The sequence below is a fragment of the Oreochromis aureus genome, linkage group 1, assembly GCF_013358895.1.
Source record: "Oreochromis aureus strain Israel breed Guangdong linkage group 1, ZZ_aureus, whole genome shotgun sequence".
In the NCBI taxonomy this organism is placed as follows: Eukaryota; Metazoa; Chordata; class Actinopteri; order Cichliformes; family Cichlidae; genus Oreochromis; species Oreochromis aureus.
In genome coordinates, this window is record NC_052942.1 from 29,279,828 (window position 1) to 29,306,147 (window position 26,320).

Genomic DNA, 26,320 nt, shown 5'->3' on the forward strand with positions numbered 1-26,320 from the left:
AGTAATAATAATAATAATTAGATGGGTCACCTGATGAATGGCTTTTTTATTTAACTGAACAGGAATGTTCTCACTTCGTAAATGTATGACCTACAAATGTCTAAAATCAAAACCTTAGGGGGTGAAAAAGGGGGACAGAAAGAAAGAAGAAAAAGAAAGCAGCCAAATTTCTTCAGCCTGCAGGTCTCTTGTCATTATGTCACCCAAAGGGACTAGAAGGATGTGTGACAGTCTAAGAGGCTAGCTGGTGCCCTGAGAGAGCTGAGATGCACTCAACATCTAATACATCATGTAAGACAAATGTGTGAAGATAAAACACAGACCAGCCTGAACAATATTAGTGTGTTTATTTCTGTATATGTGTACTTATTTTTTGCTGCATAGGTTAAAAAAAATGTGCACATGTGTGTGTTTGTACATGTGTGTCAGCCTGTTTACAAGTTACGTGTTTAGATATAACTATAGACCACAATAAAAGTCAAGAAAAAAAAACATATTCCCATGTTAAATCTGTAAAAGATGCCAGAATCAGGCCAATCCCAGCATGAACTGATGGCTTATTAATGCACAGGGACCTGGTACCCAACATATTCAGATTGTGCATTTAGCTTTTTGCCCCATTACGGGCAATATTAAGCCGAAGAGTGCAGGGCCATTTCCAAAGAGCCAGCCTGTAATGAGAGATCAGAGGCAAGGTTTTATCATAGGCAATAAAACATGAGAACTGCGTGTCTGTTAATAAGACCCCGAGAGGATTGGAGAGAGGGGGTGAAAGGCGTGGGATCCTAGGATCAAAGAAATGTCTGCCTGGAGAGGAGAGGAGAGGAGAGGAGAGGAGAGGAGAGAGGAGAGGAGAGGAACGAGTGAGAATTTGCAGAGAAGCATAGAACGAGTGGACAAAAGGTGGAATGAATTGCACTTGGATCCAGTAGAAAACCAAAAAGTAATGACAGATTGTAAAAAATAAAGATCTTTTTCTAGTCATCCTTACATTTATGTGTTTTATTCCATCAGCTTTTCTTATCTGTTACAGCAGCAGCATTGGTCTTTGTTCAGATTAATAGGAGTGCTGATCCTTTTAGATGATTGCCATTCCTTTGTTATCCCTACAAAGTCCACTGACATGCCTTTTTCATACTGATGTTTTTCCTGCACAAATGTGGCTTCAACTGCAATTAAAATAATTCAGTTAATACGATTTTCTCAAGCTGCCTATACACCTTGCATTACACTGGACTTGGATATAACAAATTTCCACCTGAACATAATACTGATCTAATGCATAATACTGGAATACTTTAATTTTTTGTCTTCTCTTTATCATAAACTGTCACTCATTGCTTCTTATAAGATGTTTGAAAGTTTATTTAAAATGCTGGACTGTATTTTAAATGCACATTTTTAAAATAATGTAAAACAAGATGTGGCTGTAATGTGTGTTTTCGTTATATCATGTTATCATATGTCATTTTGGGTAGATTAATAGCATATAGGAATGCATTTTTTATATGGTGATAACAGGTTTTTGTATGAAATAACCTTTATAGTAACTATAGCTTTAAAAAGTCTGTGTAAAATATTGCATGGACACATAAATTGCCAAAAAGGTGTAGCACCACTTTAGTGAGCGGAGGCCCTGCAGAAAGTCCTTTTTCATAAATCTTCGGGGAGGTCAGAAATGAAAACATGACTTTGGAGCAGCTGCACTTGATGTGACAGGAGCCTTCCCAATTTATTTTGATTGGCCTTGCTTTATGCAAGCCTCGGGTAGATTTCCCATGGGCAACTATATGTTCTCGCTAAGACTGGGAAATTCAAAATGTGTGATGCCTACAAGCCGAAACTACAAATGAAAGCAAAAGTATCATCCAAGCGGACGTGTCTATTAGTTTCAGCCGAAACGTGTTTTGAAACGCTAACAGTGTTGTGTTCGTTTTAAATACTGATAGCAAGAAAGTGACATCATCTTTACATTTTAATATTTACTGTTTTAGTACTTACTGTGTACATGAACATACAGATGGGGGGAAAAATCACCATGGCAACCATATTTATGCATCTACTCTGAGTGTCAATTAATGCGTTTCTCACCAACTGATTGATTTTAGTGCTTGTTTTAAAATGGAGGGCAATTAGCCTGGTGAGAACTTAATTAAAGATCTTTAAAAATTATTCAGCAGAAGCTAATTCCAAGTGTAAGATGGGCTAATCAGTCTGACTGGATTTATAATTGACTTCAGCCCACATGCTATATATTGTGCGGAGGTGTGGACCTCAGTTTGATCCTCATTTGCAGCTTCACCGCCACCCTGCTGTCTTTGTCAAGCATCCCAGCTCGTGTTGCGTAGAATCCACATAAAAAGGCACAAACCATCTGATCAGTATGAACTGTGCATAGATGCAGATGTATAATTAACTGACAGTAAAAACTGTGGTTTCCCTGGAAATCACTTTCAAGCCAAATACACTGCGACAGTTTATGATTTCTCAGCAGTGTCTCTGATCAAATAACCAACTGCAGATATATATAAGCAATTAATGTTGAACATTCAAAGAGCAGATGGTTCTGTGCTGTTTTTAGATATACTGTTTAGTCTTGATTTCCTTTCTGAGGGAAGCAATTGTTTGAGAGGAAACCTACAGGAATGCCCGTACTGGTCCAATGATTAGAGAAACCATCCTTTTGCAGGGAATGTAGCTTCATTACTAATGCCTAAACCTTTATACCAAACTGGGTCTCAGAGTAACATAATTTCTTTTTTTTTTTAAACAGAAGGAAATCTAGCTCTCTTCCACCCACAGTGACCGTGAATCACACAAACAAATCTGAGCACAAATAATCAGCTTGCTTCTTATAAACAAGTTAAGACTCACATTTGAAAAAAAAAAAAAAAAAAGAATTAAAACAGTACCAGATTCATTACTCTGTGCAGTAACACCTAATTGTGTCAGATCAGGCCTGGGTGTTGTATCGCCCCGAGGCCATAGCTGGCCCTTTGGTTGTTCCTGGCTGGCCCACATGATCAGGCAGTAATGTACTTACTGAAAGGGACTATGACAAGGAGTCATTTATTCATGGAGGTAACTGCATGCTTGGGCTGAAATAAGATAAACTTGCAGGTGCTGGAACCGATAGCAAAGTGACTAAAATGAATCCAAAACTAAAACTGGTGTTTTTGCATTGTATTATATACCAGGCTAAAAGTGCTGTTTTTACAGTGCCAAAAATTAACCTTTTGGTTGATGTTGTAGCTAAAATAGTTAACTTGATTGGTACAGGAGCACTGAATCACAGGCAGTCTGTTGCACTTATGAGGTGCATGAGATAAACATGGCGACATAGGCTAACACGCTGCTGTCAGGTACTAAAAAACACTAGAGGACCTAAAGGGCAGAAATAGAAGAGGGTTTTTTAGAAGAAAGGCAACTGCATCCAGAGCTCTCAGATGCAGAATGGATGGCGGATCTGACATTTGTTGCTGATGTGATGGCACTAAATTATGAAACGTTATTTTAAATATTCTTACTCACATGCCAGCACTGAATATGTTGGTTCTGTTTGGATCTGTTTTAATTTGTGATCAAAAACAAACAAAAAGTTTAACAAATCCAGATACAGATTGTCTGACCTGTTCATTGTGCTTTGCATTTCCACTCATTCAACTTCACTTTAATGTACTCATTCAAGCCCAAAACTGACTAAAATTCTCTCAAAGAAGAAGAAAAGAACCAAAAACTTGCAGATGAAGCAATAAAGCTACATTAAGTTACTTGTATAAGTTAGTCTTCAAAATCTAGCAAAAACTTGCACATTTTTTTTCACAATTGTTTTTGCAATTATTGATGAAATAGTGATAAAATACTGGCATTTCTACTATGTCTGCTTCACATTTTCATTGCCTAATTATGACATCTACTCTTAAAATTTGCAGTTTATAAAGAGATTAAAAAAATATTGAGCGGGATTTAGTTCAGCTGAAGGTGCGGCACAGCTACCCACCGCTGTGTTAGATAGCAATCTGAATCCTAATCCATGACGCTGTTCTGAATAAAAAACCAGGAATTCTTCAGTAAATAACTTTTCCCCCCGGCTGTAGCACAGCCTGGATGTCTCCGTTGAGGAGATCCTGTAAATAGCAGTCTGTGGATTGATGAGACAAACATCCTTGACTATCTGCTTTTTTTGAATTTTTATTTTTATTTTTTGCTATAGGCCACACTGCCTGCATGCTGGGTGGGTCAAGGTGGCACAAAGAAGTCCATAGCCTTCACTCAGAATATTTAATATACTGAATATATTATTCTATTTTAGAGATATCTAGTCCAGAATTTCCACTCCGGCTAAGTAAATATAGTTGACAGAATTGACAGACTCTGTCGGTATTGGAGTTATTAGATTAAAATGTTTCCCTTTGGAGTAGACTTCACAGTCAGATATAAAAATGAAGTTGAAGTTTGACCATTTCCTTCTGCTGATATTTGTGCATGGACTGACATATACAAACGCACAGATGCATGATTCATTAACATTTTCATTAGCAAGAATTCTGGTCACTTTATTCGAATCCCCTCCATAATTTCCTTATTCAGTACCTCAGTTTAGTATTTAACTTTAAAAAGCTTTGAATCAGCAGCTAAGTTCAGGTCTTTTTTATGATTTGCTTTTCTACATGGACTTTCCTTCAGAGGGAATTTGAAATTCATAAACAGGGCTGACTCGTCTGCCCACATCAGTCTGGAAGGCATATTCTGTGCTGTTTTCACTTCCTATCCTCCATGTCCTTAATGAAGCAGGATTGATAGCATGCCAGCGGAAAGAGAGCTCACCTCATCAGCGACCAGCCAGGGGAGGGACGCCCTCCAATAAATAGTGCAGTAAACACACAATTAAGGGCCCACATATCACTGCTCCGTTATTACATCCTACCAATTAAGCGTCGGGGGCAACCTCCTCATTTGTATCGCTTTAAGCCTGTAATCAGTAATTTAGTAATGATGTGCTGAGTCTCAGCTGCAGGCTCAATAACCAGTCAAAGGTTGAAAGTGGGTGGTGGTGGAGATGGTGGAGCATTTGTCTGCATAAAGTGCAGCAACATTTAGGTGAACAGTTTAGGCTGTTGTGCATTAGGTCTTCCTGTTGGCTTTTTTTTTTTTTAAAAAACAACGATGAAATGAAAGTTTCCATATGCTAAAGTGTATGAAATTTTATCCCTTTTTTTCTAAATTATCCACAACCTCATTATTAATTCTGAGCAGCCAGGGGGTATTAATACATTTAACTGATGTGCTGCTATATAGGCCAACAAAAGCACACTCACTTTAATATTGATCATGTTTCGAGCTACAGGGCTGATTTTTAATCAAGTCGAGCTCCGGGGCTGAATGCGGTGTGAAAATAAAAGGTAGACTGGAGGGGATGAGCGCGTATTCATAATCTGTTTTTTAGCAACATGTCTGGCACAAAAGAGATGTGGCGTCTTCACAAGAAGCACTTCCCATCGATGGATCTGGGCAAGCCTAGCGTCAGCTGCTGCCTCAGTCCAGTAGCTTTTAAATGTTTATGTTTGTCTGCCACCTAGTGCAGGAGACTGGCATTTGTCATTATCAGATATGTGTATATGTGTCATCTGACTTTGGTTCTATCACTTTAAATACTTGAGTTTTTGCATGTAAATCACTGATGCACCTTATGTCCTTCCCAGTTTACCTTGCTGGTGCAAGCTTTCATAATCACTGAATAAACATTTTCCAGTCTGTTACCAGAATAATCCAAGTCAGCAGATATTCCTTGTTTGCAGAGCCTTGACAGAAAACAGTGCGACGTCATACCTGCTACAAAAGCAACTCTTCAAGCCTATTAAGTGATCTCTTGTGGATAACATGAGCATATACTGGATGTATGCTCGTGTGAGTGGGTATGAAGGAGGATTTCAAAAAGCTAAAGCATAATATTACCATCCACGACAAATTTGAAAAGTATTCAGATAATGTTAATGATTTCTCCTGATCTGAGTCCTGCTTAATGCCACAAGAACGTCCAAAAAAACACCCACCCGTACACCCTCAGCCATTACACTGATAAATGCATGATAAGTTTAAACACTGACACAACAGTTTCCCAAGTGAGTAAAGTTTCTTTTTACCAGAGCTGATGGCATTTAATAATCAAAAGTGTAGAAGTTTTCAGAGGCAGCAGGGGGCTTTTTTATTCTTTAGGGATTAGAATTTTTCTCCAAGAGAAATATTATCACCCATGAATATGAGTTATGTAAGATAATGCCACTCCGTATAGACCCCCGTGGGTGTTCTGTGCAAAGTTAACATATTTAGGTTGTCTTCTACTCTATATGCTCATCCCATTGCTATAATGTTTCCTCTGGTTGTGCTGGTTGACTGGTGACTGTTAAAGCGTGATTCAGTAGGTCTACAGTACCTTTATGGATGCGGTATATTCGTGTTTGTATTACAGAAAAAAGGTTATTGGCTGTTAGCTGGCAACCTGTCCGGGGTACATTCTGCCTCTCACCCTATGACATCACATCCAATTCTGAACCCTGCAGTTAAGAAAATTGAAGGATGGATGGATGGATTTTATCAGCTTCCCAAAATCTAATTCAAAGGAATCAACTTATCTTCTACTTCTTAGTAATTTTAGTTGTATTTGTTATTCTTGGTAATCCTCTGAGTCAGTTCTCTTAGACTGAACCATAAATTACTGGAGGAAAAAAATTCTAGGGGGCAAATGTCTTTTTGTTTTATTAAAAAATCCAAGGTCGAAATTATTACTGGTCCTCAGTCACAGTCTGATCTCCACACAATAACAAATATCACACAGTCTCTCTATCAAATTTGATAAGTCTGGATGCAGCCACCTTTATTACAGTTGTCTTTGAAGCAACAAAAAAATGATTAAAATATGTAAAATCTGTGGCTTGAATTAACTATAACAACTGTATACAGTTACCATACCAGAGCTAGAATAAGTGTACATTACTGTTAGGCAGATTGGGTTGTGTGTCTTGGCTGTAGTTTCATTGTCTCAATCTCAGCTTCCCCCCTGACTCTGCTGTCTACTGTCTCATCTATATGTTAATGTAGGACTTTTAAGAGAGTAAACAGAAAGACTCCACCAGGTTGCATTTTCTTGCTATACTATTTAAAGTTCCTTGAAGATTTTTTTTTTTTGTAAGTTCCTCAAATTAACTAAAAATGTCTCACCTGTTCTTACCATTATTTTCTTCCTGAAAAAGGCAGAGCTTCTGTAATATATGTTGGCTTTTCCATCGTGAATTTTTGATTCATATACAGCCAGTTTCAGAACATCCAGATATCTATGATGGCTTTTTGTCACAGTAGGGGGGAATGGAGCATACTTTCCATAGGTGATATGAGTTATAGAACCAGCTTTCAGTGCAATGTTTACATTATTACTGCCAAAGTTTTTTTTTAAGTTATAAAACACAGTTTGAGTGGCTAACTTTTTCATCATCCATCCATTCTCTAGCTGACAATGCTCATGGGAATACAAACAAACAGCAACTGTCATCGGGTTCATGGCTGAATAATCTGACAAGAATGAAACCTCTGCACATCAGTAAAGTGGCAGAATGACAGCTCCGGTTAACAATTAACTGAGCAAATGTAGACCTCAGAGTAATAGAGGAATATAGATACATCCATGAATAATCTAACAGAGTCATCTGCCCTTTATAACATTTTTTAAATCACAAGTAGTTCAAACAGGTGATGGCGTCAGCGATAATTGGATTGATGGATGGATGTTGTCTGATATTTTAGATAATTGAAAAACTTGCCTACAGATTAAAAGATACATACATAAATACTGTATTTCAGGCTCTCTTGTCATTTCATTTTACCACTTAATTTAGCCACACATGTCACAACAAAATACTCTTGCTCCATCTAAAGCCCAGACCAGAGGAGGGATAGAAAACCATTAGAGCCTTGTGGTGGATCTCTGTGTGATAGCAGTGACCCTTCAGATGTGTACGAGTGGGTTTTTAGATACACAGCATTACTAATGGACATAATTTTTAAAATAATTCTGTTCTTATCTAGTTGCCCCTTTAACATCCATCATTGCAGGTAAAAAATAAAAAAAAAAAAGATGTATATCTCTAAAGAGCAGGTGCCTGTCAAAAGTGGGATGTGCTGTCATGAATGTCAATCTCTTTGGGGCAACGGCACTGGGTGATGTCTGTGTTAAAGGCTGGATGTATTTATGCATACTTGTGAATGTAAGTAACAAACTGTAATAAAGGAGAATTTAAACTTAATTTGTGTTACATTTATTACTTGTTATATGTTGCTTTTAAAATAAGCATACACCAAATGTTACTAGATGCCCTTCTAACCTCTGAGGATGTTCTTCAGGATAAACAGTTTTTCAGACAAATTTATTTCATAATTTCCTTTTTATAGCTCCAGGGCATGGATGATAATCTCCAATCTACATTGGAGATTGAATGTAGATTTGAGGAAGGGAACTGTAACCAGAGATTTGATAAAAAGAAAGAAAACACTAAGAGAAAGTTGCGGGTTGATGGAATCAGATTTGTGGTTTGATCTAATAACATACCGTTTAATAGGATTCCAGGCTAATTTGAAGTTACACCATTGTCTTAAAATGTTTTTAAATAATATTAAATAACATAAATTTAAAATGCATGATAGCTGAGATAGGTTCAGGCAGCCATCAGGGCAGTTTGGGTTATTTTGGTGCAGTTCCACACTGTTTCCAATGGAGTGGCAGATCCCATACCCCAACTCTGAACATACACTTTTCCTTAATCCTCTCATTCTTCAGAGTCAAACTTTTGAATGACTTATGAGTACATATAATGCCTAAGGTCAAACTTTTATCTTTTTATATATATATATATATATATATGAAAAAATATATACTGTCAGATCAGTGCGCTCTCCTGCAGTGATCACTTTATTCCCTTTGCCGGGGTGAACTACGAGCTGCTTTTGGTGCAAACCCTATGAGAAAAGGGTTTTGTTTATATTATTGAAAATAATCTTCTCCAAAATTTGTGTGATCTTTTGAAGTTTCTCGCATCCTCTCACCTCTTTACTTTGGAGTCATACTTTTAAATGACTCACCAGCACATATGCTGGCTAATGTCGGCTGATCCACCCACAGTTCTTGAGTTTTCTTATATTCACTCATCCAATAAAATGTTCTGATGATGAAAAGAAAGCGCTATCCAGCTTTTTAACCATTAATGAGTTTACTTCAGCGTGGAATCATTTCAGACAAATAAAAGCACATTTTATTCTGTTTTGTATGCAAAGGTAGAGCTCCTCGGCTGACAGAGATTTAAATACAAGTTTTAATCAAAGACAACTGAATGACACTGGAATCTCAAAGCGTTTGCAGTGTCACTTTGTTGTGTAAAGAAACAAGGTATAATTATTTTTTAATATATTTGTTGTTTGTTGAAGTCTGTCTTATTGGCTTGCAACTTATGCTAGCATCATTAGGCTCTGCAACGACGTAGACAGATGGCTGCTAATGGTCTCCACTGAAATGACAGTGGCTCACATTCAATTAGACAGTGATGATTTATTCCAGATGACTATGACCTGAAAAGGAGTTTTAAAGGTCACAAGGCAGCTTATGTTGTGGTCTTACTATTGGCCCATAACCTGTAACTGGAAGTTGAATGAATAGATTAATATTGAAAATGTATGTTTTGCAGTCCTTTGCTAACTTTTACAGTTAATAAAGTTAAAGGGAGGTAAAGTCCTCACACTGATTTTGTGTCCATCCCAGCGGGTGAGATATACAGCAAGTATTGTCTTTGCACAATTCCAGCAATGTCTTTATACACTTTTTACATGACGGCCTTAAATCAAAGCTTTTAGTTCATGGTTAATACGACCTGCTGAATTTCATTCCGAGCACGAAAATAAAGAAGAAGGTAATTTAAGTAAAACTGGTTCCAGACGGGTTGGCTTTGTTGATGTCAGAGGTCAGATAGGAGGGCAACTAACTCATATAACTATTCTTATACCCAAGGTGTGCAGAAGAAGATCTTTGAACACACATGCTGAAGCTTGAAGTAGATAAGCTACAGGGACAGAAGGACCACACCAGCTGCCCCTCCCCTCCTGTCAGCTAAGAACAGGAAACTAAGGCTACAGTTCACACAGACTCATCAAAACCTGAACAACATGAAAGCATCGGATCCATCCTGCTTTGTCTTGGTAGTTCTGGTGGTATGTCTGCTGGTGGTGACATAATAGTGTGGGCATCATTTAAACATCACAGCCTACCTCAGTTTTGTTGCAGACCATGTCCATCCTATTATTAGAAGTTCAAATCATCTCAAACGAATTTCTTGAAAATGAGAGTGAGTTCCCTGCACTCACATGACCCCCACAGTCACGAGATCTCCTTCCATTAGAGCATCTTTGGGATATGGTGGAATAAGAGATTTCCAGTACCTTGTTGAATCTGTGCAATGAAGAATTAAGTCAGTTCTGAAGGCTAAAATAGGCACAACTCGCCGTTAGCTGGGTGTGCTTAATGAACTGGCTGGTGAGTGTATATGTGACTCAAAGAGAAAATCAGCTAAATCAGTTTACATATCTTAAAAGAATTAAGGATTAGAATCATAAGTCTTTAGGTTTATAATTATGGACTGATTCGCTGTGGCTCAAAAAGTTCTTTTATTACTTTGCACATGGTTTATGATGTTATTAATGAATTATTAATACAAAAAGGACCCATTAGATTTATTTAGTCAATTGACTTCTGATTGATTACCTTAAACTACTAAGAACATTCACAAGTTTCACATGTATATTAAATTGAATTAAATTCAAATTAAAGTTATCACAGCATAACATATCAAAGACCACCAGGAATCAAGATCAGGAGTAAGTCTATATTTTTAAAAACCTCAACCAAAGAAACATACTTTTATTTTTTTCATACTGTGTGACACGTTTCTTTGTTATGTTGAAACGCATGGCAGTGTAGTTTATATGGAAGAACTGAGTACATCAGAGGGACGGCTCAGGCTGGAGACAAAGTCAGAGAGACGAGGCTGAGATGGTTTGGACATGTGCAGAGGAAGGATAGTGGAGATATATGTACCAGTGAGGAGGGAAAGAGAACAACCACAGAGACGATTCATGGATCATGAAGGAGGACACACAGACGGTTGGTGTGACAGAGGAGGATATGCAGTTCCCATTACATGCACAATGATAATCATTAACATATCCAAAAACAAAAATTTTCTGACTTTTCCAGTATAAAAATACTGACCAAAACACTATCCTTATTCTGTAAGTTTCATATTAAAAGAAAGTGTTAATTTCCTTCTTACTTCTGCTCTGCCGCCCCCCTAGCCACCACTACATTTTGCCAAAGGAATCTGGCATGGCTGCTGATTTGTGATTTGGCCTGGAGCAACCAAATATCAAAGAACCCCTGTCACCAGGATGCCTGCACCACAAGGAAATCATCACACAGGGAGACACTGGCGCTAGCTGTTTATTTTCATTAAATGCTGATAAAGATTTTTTAAGCGGAAGCTGAGAGAAGATGATGCATGCGCATGGAAAATGTTTTAACTGGAAGTGCATGTAAGGGACTTTCTTCAAAGATTCTTCTTCAAGGTGTATGTGTGACTGTGGAGGAGCAGCAGTAGGGGGCACATCTGTCCTTGCACCTGATAAGAAATAACTTTTGGTTACACCACCCATGCTGACCAGCGGTGCTGCAAAGCTAGGATACATTATTCAGACACACAAACAGATGCACTTATAGAAAACCCACACACGCACACACATACAAGCCTTTGTTGACTGGTGAGATCTCATCTCCCTCTGATCTGTGAAGAAAGTGTTGTCCCCACCCACGGACCAGACGGTAAACAAAAAAATCACAAAATGCTGCAATGTCTGACAACAACAAACAGATGCCACATCTGAGACGCCAAACAAACATCTACAGATTATCCACGTGCTCTGTTCTTTATCAGATCTCATTATCAGTTACTGCTGATGTCACTATTAACAAGGCGTGCATGGTGGAGGGGGGAGAGGGTGAAATAATAAAAGACTGAAGGACCTGCTTGCTTTTAACTAATTTTTAGTCCTGCTTTGACTGACCATTTTCAGATACATATTTTTCAACTATTAACACTGACCATAAGAATAGCACTTAACTCAAGGGATGAACCAGTGCTGTGTATATGCATAACAGACAGCTTAGCAAAGAATCAAATTTAAACTGTATCTTTAGGCACTTTCTTACAAGCAGCTTGTTGCAAAAATCATTTCCTCCCATTTCTTCAGTGGATGAAGAATGGCAAGAATAACACTGTTTGGCAGACAGAAATTAATATTTTTGCACCAATAACGTGATTCTCAAAGAGCTGTTAGACAAAAACTTGGCATATTTCAGGATGGCGTGCAATGTATCCTTAAAATATCCGAAGATAATGGACAAATGGAGGACAAAGGAAGACGTGGGGGGCAGTATCTAAAAGTTATGTTATTAAGAAGAAGAAGAAGAGTTAATCCATCTGTTTAAAACCTAATAAGACAAAAAAAAAAAAAACTTAAGCAAGGAAAATATGGAGAAAAATAACCAAAAATCTGTAAGAAAAAGTCTCATGGAGGGATTAATCTAAATGTTAAAATTGTGGTTCAAATTGTCATCAGTATGTACAGAGCAGGTCAGGAGAGTGGTACAACAGTGAGTGTCTACAGCCACCTGTAAAACACAGTGGAGGCTCTGTCTTGGTTTGGAGCTGGATTTCAGCCAGTGCTGTGGGGAATGTTCTCAAAATTAATGGAATTAGAAACTCAGCGAAATACTCTCAGATACTGATCCACAATGAAATATCACCTGGAAAGTTCATCAACAAGAAATTCATTTTTTGTCGTGACATGATCCCAAACACACTGACATCACAGTAAAATCATACGTAGACAGTAAAACATTAGTAGTCATGATGTTGCCAGTTTTAAGGCCCTTCGAGAAGCAGTGAGCAGAAGCTCGTAGACTACATCTCAGACTACGTTTTCATCTTAACTCCTTAATTTCACAAATTTAAATATTTCCTTTACAGTGGCACTGGGGGTGCTCCTCTGTGACCGCTGCGCTTCGCAAAACGACCGCGAAGCGACGCTGTTTCCCCTTTTCCGTTTCTCCACGCATCTGTCGGCCAGCTCCTTCGGGATCACGTGACGCATGTGAGGGAGCAGTATGGCGGACATGCATGTGGAGCCTCAAAACAAATTGTACCGTTTGTTCAGCTAACCCCGCCGCGAGGAAACATCGATACCGCGCGCGAAGTCGGGCCGGCGGTGGCCGAATGGTCAGCAGGATGGAGGAGGAGAACAAACTTCAGTTTCCGTCTCTGCCCGATACCAAGGAGGATCTTCTGGTGAGATCCTGTATTAGCCGACATGTCCACTGTGTCTGTCTGACCAGCTAATCTGAGCTAGCCTCCACTCCAGTTTTACTTTCTGGCAGGGAACAATATAGAGGGCGATATGTGTGTGTGTATGTAGTTTTTGGGAGGGTGACGTGTTAATGTAATGTGTGATAATGTGAGAGCCATTCTCAAAATTGTCTTTTAATGAGTCTTTTGCGGCGTTTCGGCACTGAGTAGCCTACTAGCATTAGCAATCAACGTGCACAAAGTAAACTAGCCTTAAGCTGTCGTTTTGTGGTAGGAACACCTGCCACAACTTTTAACCTTGGTTTCAAATTCCCATTGTTTTTTCCAGGATTGGGCGTATCCGATGAGACGAGATATGCAGGTGTGTAAGGATGAGTCTGTTGTTTATAGTGGCAAGTTTAATCTTGACAGTTGAACGTCTTTAGTCTATTCTTATGGTAAATGCGGCTTTAAAGTTCTTAAAACATTAATCTGGAGACAGAACAATGCAGCTAATTGTATTTTCAATCATTATAGTTACTGTTTAAACTTTAATACAACTTTGTTTGGCTGTCGTGATACTACTTTGATGATATGTGTACATTTTATGATCAGATGTTTACATACACGCCTCATGGTCCATACATCTGTAATGACTTGGGTGAACAGGTTCCTTTATCGAGTTCACTTCATTTGGTTCTCATCAGCACTAATTTCAGAGTCAATACCATCACTAAGCAGCGTATCAAAAACATTATATTTGTGCAAATCAATTGTATGCTCTGGGTCAAATGTTTGTGCATTTTGGAGATTTTTTTCCCTTCATCGTTATGATCAGTGCTGGGGTCGTTTACCAGCGCGAAGAGACTTTAAAGCGGTCATCCGAGCAATTCTCCTGTGTGACCTGAGGCTGCAGTCTGACTGCTCATCACTGCTTTTGACCCGAACTGTCACCCTAAAATGAGAGATAATTGGTTAGGATGTTCAGGGTTAACCCAGGAACAATCAAGGCTCAAGCCTGCCATGAACTGAAATCTGCTGGAACACCAGCATTACTGTCTATAGTGAAGTTTTATATCCACATCGACTGAGAGGGTCGCAGCTAAAAAAAGAAGCCCCTACTCCAAATTCAGCACCTTTAAGCTGGACTGCAATTTGTCGCTGCCAGCATGGACAAGCCAAATCCCCCTTGGAGAAAGGTTTTATTGACAGACAACAAAGATTTAGCTATCTGGCTACAATGGCAGGTGGTGTGTTTGCAGAAGTAAAGCAGAGGCTTTCAAACCTAAAAAAACTGCACCAGCTGTCAAACACGGTTGTTGTAGCATCATGCTTTGAGGCTGTTTTGCTACCAGTAGTACTGTTACTTTGCACAAAGTGGATGGAATAATCGAGGAGGTAGAGTACCTCCAAAATCATCAACATCTAGATTGTTAAAACTTCAACGCCGTTGGGTGTTCCAGCAGGACAGTGATCTCAAACACACATCAGGGCTGTTAAATGTATAAAGCAAGCTAACATTAAGCTTCTGGAATTGCTTTCCCAAAGCCTCAAATTCAACCTAATGTAAATTTAAGTGCTTAAAAGCAGAGTTCGTGCCAGGAAACTAACCAATTTAAATGAACTCTATGCATTCTGCCAAGAAGAACAGCCAAATATCCAGGAAAAGTTATACCAGAAGCTTGATGATGGCTACCAAAAGCATCCAGTCAAGATATACTTTGATAAGGGACATTTAACCAAAGATTAGTTGGGTGTATGTATATTTTTGACTCTGTGTGGAATAGTGGAAAATACAAAATTATAATTAATTCTTGTGCACTTAATTCTTTTTGTTTTTTTAAACCATCCCAAGAACTCATTAAAAGCCCATAATTACCATGATTCATGCCCATGATGAGTGTGTGTAAACTTCTAGTGATCACAGTAAAATGTCAGTGTCCAGATATAAAATCCTTTGTTAAAGATGAAGAAATGTTGGTGCCTGTGTTGTGTTAATGTTTGCTGTATTTTTCTATTCAGGAGATTTTACCAGGACTGTTTTTAGGTCCCTACTCTTCTGCGATGAAAAGCAAGGTAGTTGCTGGAGGACTGATTTCACTGATTTCTCTTGGATAAGGAGACACAAATAAAATGAATGCATTCATCCCTCATTTTACTTATTCCTCTATGTCTAGCTGCCAATTCTCGAAAGACACGGCATAACGCACATTGTGTGCGTCCGCCAAGACATTGAAGCCAATTTTATCAAACCTAATTTCCCTCACATGTTTAGGTAAGTAAGCGTTTCTGTGATTTTTTGCGCAACATTGGTATGTTTCTGAAACAGGGAGTTTTATTTCATCATGCGTTTTCTTGCAGATACCTTGTGTTAGATATTGCTGACAATCCAGTGGAAAATATAATCCGCTTTTTCCCTATGGTGAGTAAAGAGGTGGGGCGTGTTTTCTGGGAAAGCTCTCTTTCACTGAAAGGTGTGGCATTTGCAATAAAATTTAATTTTCCTTTTTACAGACTAAAGAATTCATTGATGGCTGCTTAGCAACAGAAGGTAAAGGTGCATGCCATTCCCGTTTGTATTGCCTAGAGTGTAAGGCATTTTATTAACAATCTACTGTTTCCTTGCTCTTTCAGGAAAGGTACTGGTTCATGGTAATGCAGGGATATCAAGAAGGTGAGACTACATTTGTTCTGTATGGTGTAATTTCACCTCATATATTTTTTTCAGTTTACAGAGCAAATTGCATGTAAGATAAAGTTGTGTGAAAAGTCTTGAGCAACCCTTCATTTCGTTATATTTTGCTTCCACTGATCTTGACTTCTTTTTTTGTTTGATTTGAGAAATAGTTCTCATAGTCTCTCAAACTTCCTCTTTGGCAATTGGCTGCTTTTCTTCACTCCTTTTTAGTCCAGCCCATCAACCTGATCAATTTCAGAGGAATTTTTTGTTTGTTTGTTTAAGGCCATTTTTAAGAGAGAAAAATTACACAAGAACTGGACTGAAAATCAGTGTCAGCAGGTCCAATTTTGATATTTTTGGTTCGAATTCTGGAGCTGGTCAGATGAGCGATGCAAAAGTGAGTGTCTACAGCCATTTCTGAAACACAGTGAAGGCTCTGTAATGGTTTGGGGTTGTATTTCAGCCAGTGGTTTCGAGGACCCTAGTGGGATTATGAACACAGAAAAATACTGTCAGATTTTGATCTGTCATGCAGTACCATCTAGGAGTGGTTGTATAGTGTAGTGGGTTACACAAAAGGTCAGCAGTTCAATTCCAGGCAGAGACACAAACTCCCTTTCGTATTGTGACAGGAAGGAAGGAATATTGTGTAAAACTGTCAAATCCAGTATGTGGTGTTACCCACAGCTGACATTTGCTGTCATGCAATACCATCTGGAAAGCGTCTGATTTGTAGCGTCTTCATTTTTTTAGTATGTCAATGATTCCAAACATGTTGTCGGTGCAGTAAAAAATATACCTGGACAGAAAAAAAAGAAAATAACACAGTGGAACAATATCAGTCATGGATCAGCCTTCCCCAAAGCCGGGAGCTCAATTTTATTGAGGCAGTGTAAGATCATCTTGATGGAACCCAACAAAAGGCAGTTAACATCCAACGAAGGGCTTTGGCACATCCTTCCTTTTTCTTTTTTTTTTCCTTCAAGACTACTTGAAGATATTACCAGAAAGTGTACGAAGAGTTCAAGCTGTGTGGAAGAATAAAGGTGGTCATACCAAATATTTAATTTCAGGCTTGTTAGAAATGCACAGTTTTTGCCCGGTATATTGTATTTCCATGCATGTTTTTGACGTTTTAATAAACTGCTGCACCCATTTCCCATTATTCTATCAAAATATAAAGAAGGGTGACTCAAGACATTTCACTGTACTATACATCTTTGTTGCCTTGACATCATGACATAATGCCTTTACAGGGAGTGCAGAATTATTAGGCAAATGAGTATTTTGTCCACATCATCCTCTTCATGCATGTTGTCTTACTCCAAGCTGTATAGGCTCGAAAGCCTACTACCAATTAAGCATATTAGGTGATGTGCATCTCTGTAATGAGAAGGGGTATGGTCTAATGACATCAACACCCTATATCAGGTGTGCATAATTATTAGGCAACTGCCTTTCCTTTGGCAAAATGGGTCAAAAGAAGGACTTGACAGGCTCAGAAAAGTCAAAAATAGTGAGATATCTTGCAGAGGGATGCAGCAGTCTTAAAATTGCAAAGCTTCTGAAGCGTGATCATCGAACAATCAAGCGTTTCATTCAAAATAGTCAACAGGGTGGCAAGAAGCGTGTGGAAAAACCAAGGCGCAAAATAACTGCCCATGAACTGAGAAAAGTCAAGCGTGCAGCTGCCAAGATGCCACTTGCCACCAGTTTGGCCATATTTCAGAGCTGCAACATCACTGGAGTGCCCAAAAGCACAAGGTGTGCAATACTCAGAGACATGGCCGAGGTAAGAAAGGCTGAAAGACGACCACCACTGAACAAGACACACAAGCTGAAACGTCAAGACTGGGTCAAGAAATATCTCAAGACTGATTTTTCCAAGGTTTTATGGACCGATGAAATGAGAGTGAGTCTTGATGGGCCAGATGGATGGGCCCGTGGCTGGATTGGTAAAGGGCAGAGAGCTCCAGTCCGACTCAGACGCCAGCAAGGTGGAGGTGGAGTACTGGTTTGGGCTGGTATCATCAAAGATGAGCTTGTGGGGCCTTTTCGGGTTGAGGATGGAGTCAACTCCCAGTCCTACTGCCAGTTTCTGGAAGACACCTTCTTCAAGCAGTGGTACAGGAAGAAGTCTGCATCCTTCAAGAAAAACATGATTTTCATGCAGGACAATGCTCCATCACACGCGTCCAAGTACTCCACAGTGTGGCTGGCAAGAAAGGGTATAAAAGAAGAAAAACTAATGACATGGCCTCCTTGTTCACCTGATCTGAACCCCATTGAGAACCTGTGGTCCATCATCAAATGTGAGATTTACAAGGAGGAAAACAGTACACCTCTCTGAACAGTGTCTGGGAGGCTGTGGTTGCTGCTGCACGCAATGTTGATGGTGAACAGATCAAAACACTGACAGGATCCATGGATGGCAGGCTTTTGAGTGTCCTTGCAAAGAAAGGTGGCTATATTGGTCACTGATTTGTTTTTGTTTTGTTTTTGAATGTCAGAAATGTATATTTGTGAATGTGGAGATGTTATATTGGTTTCACTGGTAAAATAAATAATTGAAATGGGTATATATTTGTTTTTGTTAAGTTGCCTAATAATTATGCACAGTAATAGTCACCTGCACACACAGATATCCCCCTAAAATAGCTAAAACTAAAAACAAACTAAAAACTACTTCCAAAAACATTCAGCTTTGATATTGATGAGTTTTTTGGGTTCATTGAGAACATGGTTGTTGTTCAATAATAAAATTATTCCTCAAAAATACAACTTGCCTAATAATTCTGCACTCCCTGTAAAGGTTAAATAATGCTCTTCCTGAGTCTGTCCGTGCAAGTCCTATTATGAATGGGCAACCTTACCATGACTTACCCTGGATCTTGCCCAAAGTTAGCTGGTGTGGGCTCCAGCTCTGCCACTATTTGATAAGTCCATTATTGCATTTTTCTAACTCTAACGATGCTTAAAGGAAATATATTACATGAAATGATGCACCTTTTGTACCACTTAAGTAACCAAGTTTACTTTTATTCTTTCAGTGCTGCCTTAGTGATTGCATATCTTATGGAAACATTCGGTATGAAATACAGGTGAGTGTTTTTTCCTCACAACAGTGTATTGCTTACAATTTCAGCACATTGTAAAACTAAGCTGACATTATTACACAGAAGTAAGTGGAGTGCAGCATAATTGTTATAATATATAAATATTATACTGGATAGAAGCACAGAAAGCAGTTGCTGCTGCAGTTACTGTTGCTTGCAGAGGTTTCAAGTTCTTCCTTTTTCACTCTGTAGGGAAGCATTCAGCCATGTTCAGGAGAGGAGGTTTTGCATCAATCCCAATGTGGGCTTTGTGCATCAGCTACAGGTAAGCTCATATTTTCACCTTTTAGTGTAGCCTAATACCTAATAATCATACTGTCGGTACATGACTGTAATTGGTCTGTATTAATAATATTGCTACTACAGCAGAGTCACTGTGCGCCCGTCATTTTCCTTTGAAAGAAAGGCAACATTTATATGATGGTATTGGATAAAAAGTTGCATACACAGAAAAAATACAAAATCACTACAGCCTGTGTTGTTATACTGGTTCATTTTGCTGATTTTGCTTTGTGTTTTCTCATTCGAGGCTGCAGAAATGATTTTCCCATCTTTACCACCATATATCATCTCTCTTTAGTCTGCCTTGGCTGGCCACACTTAGTACAAATAACAAGTGGCTTGCTAACTTACTTGGCATGTGTACTTGTGTTGTGTTTTCAAACTAAAGTAAATGTTTTATCACACAGTTATTTTTTTACTTCATTAACTCAAAACAGAAATTGTGGCATGGGCTTACAAATACTGCTACTATAAAGTCTTTGAGCTTCATTAAGTAATTAACTGAGCGTGTAAGAAGTCAGCCAAAAGACAAGTAGTGTAGCTGTTGTCATTCCTGTGATTCTTACAGCTGTAAATTTGATTTGCTTTTAAAGGAATATGAAGCAATCTACCTTGCCAAACTGACCATTAAAAGGATGTCGGTGCAGTTGGACAGGCCGTTCTCGCTACAAGCTGGGATGCCAGGTTTGTATTTAACGTACCCAGTTCTGGAAAGAGAGACACGTCCCATTATTTCTTATTACTGAACCAGTGCAGGTAAAGCATTTGGTTACAGCTTTAGCACAGCGGAAATAATAAAAAATGTGTCATGTTAAAATGAATTCAAGCATTCAAGCAGTGTCGATGGGTCCATTGTGCCATTTTGGCATCCATTATCAGACTTTCTCAGGACCATTAGCTGGTAATGTGGTAATGGTGGGTTACTCATTTGTAAAACGCTGCTTGTTATGATGTTTGACTTTAAAGAAGGCTTTCATTAGAAAAAAAGCTAGCTCCATTGTGACCAATTCATGACTCATAGCATTCATATTTTCTTTAGGTCCTTATTACTATTGACAGTGTGACAGTGTTCATGTTTGGGGATTATGGGTGACGGACTTTAAGTTGCTGTTTTGTAATCGTTCATTTTCTTTTCTGTAATAGGAAGCCGCAAACGCAGCCTGGAGGAAGATGAAGATTTTGGAGGGATGCAGGTCGCAGCTGCACAGAATGGATGAGCTTTGCTGATAATGTTTGCTGTGTGGCAGAGTGCACTCAATTCTTTTTTTTTTTCCATTTTTAATGGGATTAAAAATGTAAATATTTGAACTTTTTCTAAGGGGAAGGGATCGGGGCAGGACGGGAACTACTCATGTCTGAGACATGGAGTACTAATAGGGACTGGGAACAATTTGATAACTCATTTCTTTCTTTCTTTCTTTTCTCTTGAGCTGTATGCACTGATGGGGGACTTTTTTTCTTTTTTGCAGTTTTATAGTATTTAAAGCATTTTGCATTTGCAGCGGGACAGTATTGCAATAATGCACTTTCGATACTTGAATTTGTGTAGACGACCAGGTGGGGAAAGTTGGCAAAAGGGAAAGTAGCCAAGATATCGCCCAGTGGAGGACATGAGAAGAGGAATAGCTACGCCTTTATTTCGGGAGTAATAGGGTTATGGACTAATATCAGACTTAATGTGGGGTAGTAAGGAATAGAAAACTCACTGCTTAATAAAGTCCTGAGTCCTGTTCAGCTGTGTCCTCATTTCTGCCGTCCTTCACTGCTTTTATTAGATTGCCAATAATAAGTCATATTTTACATTTACAAAAACATATTCAAGATTCTGCAACAACAGTTACTTTAGGTCACTCTATAGTGATGCTTGATAATTAAACATCACTAAAGTTGAAACAATATTGCATTAAGAGCATGATGGAAGCTAAATCCCCATTTTAGTATAATTTCCTCTGATAGACTAGACCTGATACTCTTCTCACTTGAGATTAATGTATGGGCCGTTTCTTCATGATACAAAATCAGTTTTAACTGAGGATATAAACTGATTTCATTTATCCCAGCTGACTGGGTGAGAAATGCACCTTTGGACAGGTTGCCATCACTGGACTAACAAACTCAGAAAATTAACACAACCAATTTCAGCATCTTGCCCAAAGACACTTCGATATGTAACTGGGGAATCGGACACCACCTCAACCACAGCATACCAACCTTTTTGAATTCCACCACCATCCTGACCTCCAAAAAAACAACTCCAAATATCTCAAATCAGGTCTTTAGTTAAAACATGGATCTGCTTTTTTTGTAGAAATAAATACAAGAATTTAAAAAAAAAACACCTTAGACCAAAGATGATTTTATTTGACTACTCATTTTGAAATAAATTACATTAAATATGTTCCCCCTCTCTCCAGGATAAAAGAATAATTATAAAACTTAACTAGAAAAGCTTAAATAAGAGTTAATTTACAAAAATCATTTTGACCCATTTCCCATTACAAAAACCTTTAAATGCTAATCCCATTTGGCAACTTAAGTCAAAACTTAACAGCATGTTAACAACTTACCAGTACCTCAAAATATTTTTTCCTCACTTAATGTGAAACTTTATAACAGTCTTCATCAGAGTTCTTGTAATTAAAATTTGATTAGTTATCCAGCTACACATAATCTATATGAAAAAAAAAAGTAAAACTAAATATGTTTAAGTAAAGAAAAAAAGCTTTTCTGGCAGCCGTCTGTCAGTTCAATCACAATCTACAATTCTTAAAGCATATTTGGTTTTGAAGTGACCTTGTAGAGTTGTCTGTTACCTGTTGATTGTTTTAGTTACATAATAAGTAATATAACTTCATTTGGTATCATCCTGATCTCCCACATAGCTGTAATTACCTACAGTTACATGGAAGTCACATATATAAACGGTTCTTTCACTGGTAAATAGAAAAGAAAAACTTTAAGCAATTTAAAGAACAAAAATAGTATATATTTTTTTCTTTTCCAGATGATGAGATGTCAGGTCCACCCTGGTGAGGTAGCCACGGTTACCAAAAGGACAAGGGACTGTGTTGCACTGAGCCTGAACATTCGTAAATGTTTACTCGAGTGTGCTGAAATCATGATGAGTGTTCTTGGATGACTCAGCTGTGACACAACAGCAACCTCATCCACGGGAAGCTCCAGTTCTTAAGACATTCTGCAAGTTCTGATTATCACCAGGCGTGCAAAGATACAGTCCATTTTTCCCAAAACAGATTTTTTTTTATTTATTTTTTTTAAACTTCCGTTCTCAGTCAAAAAATCGACACTGCATGTAGGTCTCATCTGACGCAGAGTAGCCAAACTTCTGGTAAAAAGCCACGTTTTTGGGTGCACATTCAAGAGTGATTTTATAGCAATTCAGTTTTTTGCTGAGAAGAGTAAGAGTTGAGACTAATCTGTTGGGATAAAGAAGAGCGGTGAAAAGTATTAAAAGTAGAAATCACAAGACAAACTATTCAAAATATAGAACTGTCTTTTGATATGTTGGACAATAACTAAGATATTAAAGAAAAGCCAAAGCAGTGTCTTGACTCACAGTTTGCCCAGCTGCTTCCCTCGGCACACATCGCTGACGACGACTTCCTCCACCCGGCCTCTCTACAAATAAATACGATTTTAATTTACTCATTGTCAAGATTAATAAACATGTATGTAATCTACAATGTTAGCTGAGCTTTCCTAGTTAAGGAAATAAGATTGCATTTTCATTTGATAAATTAAATAATTATTAACCCAGTTTATGGCCATATACTGGGTTAATAATTAAATATTAGTCTTGTAATTACCACTACTTTAATCAGTAACTTTTTTACGTAACTGGTGATAAGGAAAACACAGGGAGAAAAAAAAACAAACAAACAGGTGTATACTTGAATATACACAAACTGTGTGTGGGGTATACTGTACTTTGGCACAGGAGTGGATGAATTTGTGTTCAGTGATCAGTGTTGCCGTGGCCACGATCTGACTCAGATTTGTATCCTCCACCACGATGACATAGTAATCTCCAGTCTTCTTCATGTGCTCAAAATTCTCTGTCAAAAAATAAACAAAATGTGTGTGTGTGTGTATATATATATATATATATATATATATATATATATATATATATGATCTGCTGTCTAAGACACAACAATAGTTGTGTTAAATTGAAAATTAGTCATTCAAAATGACACTCAGTTAACAGTTTATGTTCCAAACTAAATTATCTCACTTTTATAATATTTATAAGACGGTAAGTATGACTTACTGGCGAACTGCTCTGGTGTGACATCGCCTGTCTTGGTGAGCTGAGATAAAACCTTGAAAAATCCTGGAATGAAAAAGAATAAAGAGTTAGTGAAAATTATTGTATTTTAATCCATCTCCTGGGAAATTCTGAGATGTTTCATATTGTACACCAACAAAAAAATAACATACTGGTGAGGTTTATGCTGTACAGACTCACCTCTGTTGAAATCTGCCATACAGAGTGGCCTCAGCACCAGGCCTTCCCCTGGACTGCATGGTGAGATTGGGGGAGAGAATGAGGCAGTGTTGCTGCTCCAGTCTAGCTCCCGAAGCAGAGAGGGCTCAAAAAGTGGAGTCTCGTCCAGCAGCATTCCAAAATCTCTGAATGGAAAACACGTACCACAGATGAGTTCAGGGACACACACCCAAAAAAGTACGTGGGCAAAGCAGCACCCAACTTATTTGGCTAATGAACTGATACAAGTCATAAAAATCAGCCTGGACTGAAAGAGCGTGTGCTCTGGTCATACAGAACTTTGACCTGACAGTTTCACTTGGTAAAACGTTTCCTCAGGGTTCACAGGTATGCTTTCAGAGGTTGACAAACCAGCTGACACACCCGCATACAGATTATGCTACGTTTCCTCAGTGTTCATTCATGATCTGTTCTACAGAACAGGACCCAGGGCCTGACCAGGATATGTAATTTGAGAGGGCTTTACAGAGCAAGGGAAGAAGGTAACACTGTCGCTGTTGCTGATGGGAGTCACTTTCTACGACAGAGTTTCCTACTTCTACCACAGGCGTCCTAAATCTTGTTTCCATGGCAGCACCATAAAACATTACACTTTTACAAGCGTAATTGTTTCCCGGTTGAGTGTGGTAAAGAAATAAGGGCAAGCTGCCCACGTTAACTAAGACAAATTACAGTACAGCGACCACAATGCTTAGCTAATTACGTTAGCTAGCCAAACGAAACTTGGGTTATTGAAACCTTTGCCAACTAACCCGGCAAAATACAGGCGTATGTAAACCGTGTTTCCCCTATACTGTCAAACGTCTACACGAGGCTACCTTCATGTAAGCAAACTTATACAGTCCAGTTGGCGTCGGAACTGTATCCTCACATTTCATACCAAATGATAAATTTAGCGTTAGCTAAGCAGTTAGCCACCTGGTAGCTACTTACCAAGTAAAAGCCAACACAGCTAGAGATGGTCCCTCGGAATCCCCACAGTGAAGTGACCTGCAATGACAGCCGGGCTTCTCTACTATAGTTTTGAATGAGGCTGAGCTACATCATTGAGCTGAACACTGTAGCTGCTTCCGGCATTCGTTTCCGCTTGGCACTAGCCCTTGTGTATGACGTGGCAAAGATGCAGAGGTAATTGGCGCAACCCACTGACGTCAATTGATTAAAAGAAATCCAGATGCCAATAGTTTTCCACAATACACCCCAATGACTGTAGAATATTTTCTACAGTCAATGATGCACCCATGATTTATGAAGGGCTTGTATACTCTCATGAGAGGTTTGTACAGAAATACGGTTGTTTTCTGTCAAAAGGAGCCAGGAGCACAGTATTATAATGAATGCCCACTGGCAATACATGTTTATAGGCTGTAGCTCAGATCTATGTGACTGCATCTCTGTCTCTGCACTCTAAGAACAATAATGTTAGCTGAACAAAAGTGGATGAAACACGCTCTTGATGGCATAAGTATTTTTAACTCTTCCCTATAACGGCATTATGTGTTTGTTAATACAACTGAAGCACTGTTACTCATAATTATACATAAATATTATCCAGTAAGCTACAGTTGTGATCAGAAGTTAACATGTAATCATTATAGATATCTGACCACTCTTTCAGGCAGAACTGGTAAAGTTTATTTAAATTGGCTGATTTCCTGGCACAGACCTGGCTTTTAAGTTTGGTCCACAAATTTACAGTAGGGTTGAGATCAGTGCTTTGGGAAGGCCATTCCAGAAAGTTGATGTTAACCTGCTTTATCTGTTCCAAAACCAGTTTTGATGTGTGCTTGGCATCATTGTCCTGCTGGAACATCCAATTGCGTCCAAGTTTCAACCGTCTTGCTGTTGATTTGAGGTGAAGCTGATCATTCTGGAGGTAGTCCTTATTATTCCATCTACTTTGTACAACCACTGTACCACTTCCACTGACAGCAAAACAGCCCCAAACTATGATGCTATCACCACTATGCTTGACAGTTGCATGGTGGTGATAAGAATGCTGCAGGAACACAAGCTAAGTGTGACAACTTCACCTTTACTCCTCCAAGCATACCTCTTGTTATTGTGGCCAAATAGCTAAATCTTTGTCATCTGACTAGAAAATTTTTCTCCAGGAAGATATTTTGGCTTGTCCATGTGGGAAGCTACAAGTTTCAGTTGAGCTTGAAGATGTTGGTTTTGCAGTAAAGGCTTTTTTTTCCTTGATGGCCACCCTTTCAGTTCATGACGGTGTAAGAGTTGCTTCACTATGTACAGTGATGTTGGTGTTCCAGCAGTTTAG

The 26,320-nt window shown here is 38.6% G+C and overlaps 2 protein-coding genes across 2 annotated transcripts; one reads left to right on the forward strand and one right to left on the reverse strand.

Annotated features, from left to right (window-relative positions):
- The first annotated feature begins 13,232 nt into the window (after positions 1-13,232).
- styx (serine/threonine/tyrosine interacting protein) lies at positions 13,233-21,245 on the forward strand. Its single transcript, XM_031732774.2, has 11 exons — positions 13,233-13,436; positions 13,783-13,815; positions 15,456-15,509; positions 15,611-15,708; positions 15,795-15,855; positions 15,948-15,984; positions 16,068-16,107; positions 19,164-19,214; positions 19,422-19,494; positions 20,105-20,195; positions 20,655-21,245. The coding sequence occupies exons 1-11, from the start codon at positions 13,269-13,271 to the stop codon at positions 20,726-20,728; spliced, it is 780 nt and encodes a 259-aa protein (XP_031588634.1). The 5' UTR covers positions 13,233-13,268; the 3' UTR covers positions 20,729-21,245.
- Positions 21,246-21,847: 602 nt separating this feature from the next.
- Positions 21,848-25,139, reverse strand: gnpnat1 (glucosamine-phosphate N-acetyltransferase 1). Its single transcript, XM_031732775.2, has 6 exons — positions 24,973-25,139; positions 24,001-24,164; positions 23,803-23,865; positions 23,460-23,587; positions 23,089-23,150; positions 21,848-22,948 (listed from the first exon to the last, which is right to left on the reverse strand). The coding sequence occupies exons 2-6, from the start codon at positions 24,152-24,154 to the stop codon at positions 22,801-22,803; spliced, it is 555 nt and encodes a 184-aa protein (XP_031588635.1). The 5' UTR covers positions 24,155-24,164; positions 24,973-25,139; the 3' UTR covers positions 21,848-22,800.
- Positions 25,140-26,320: the final 1,181 nt, after the last annotated feature.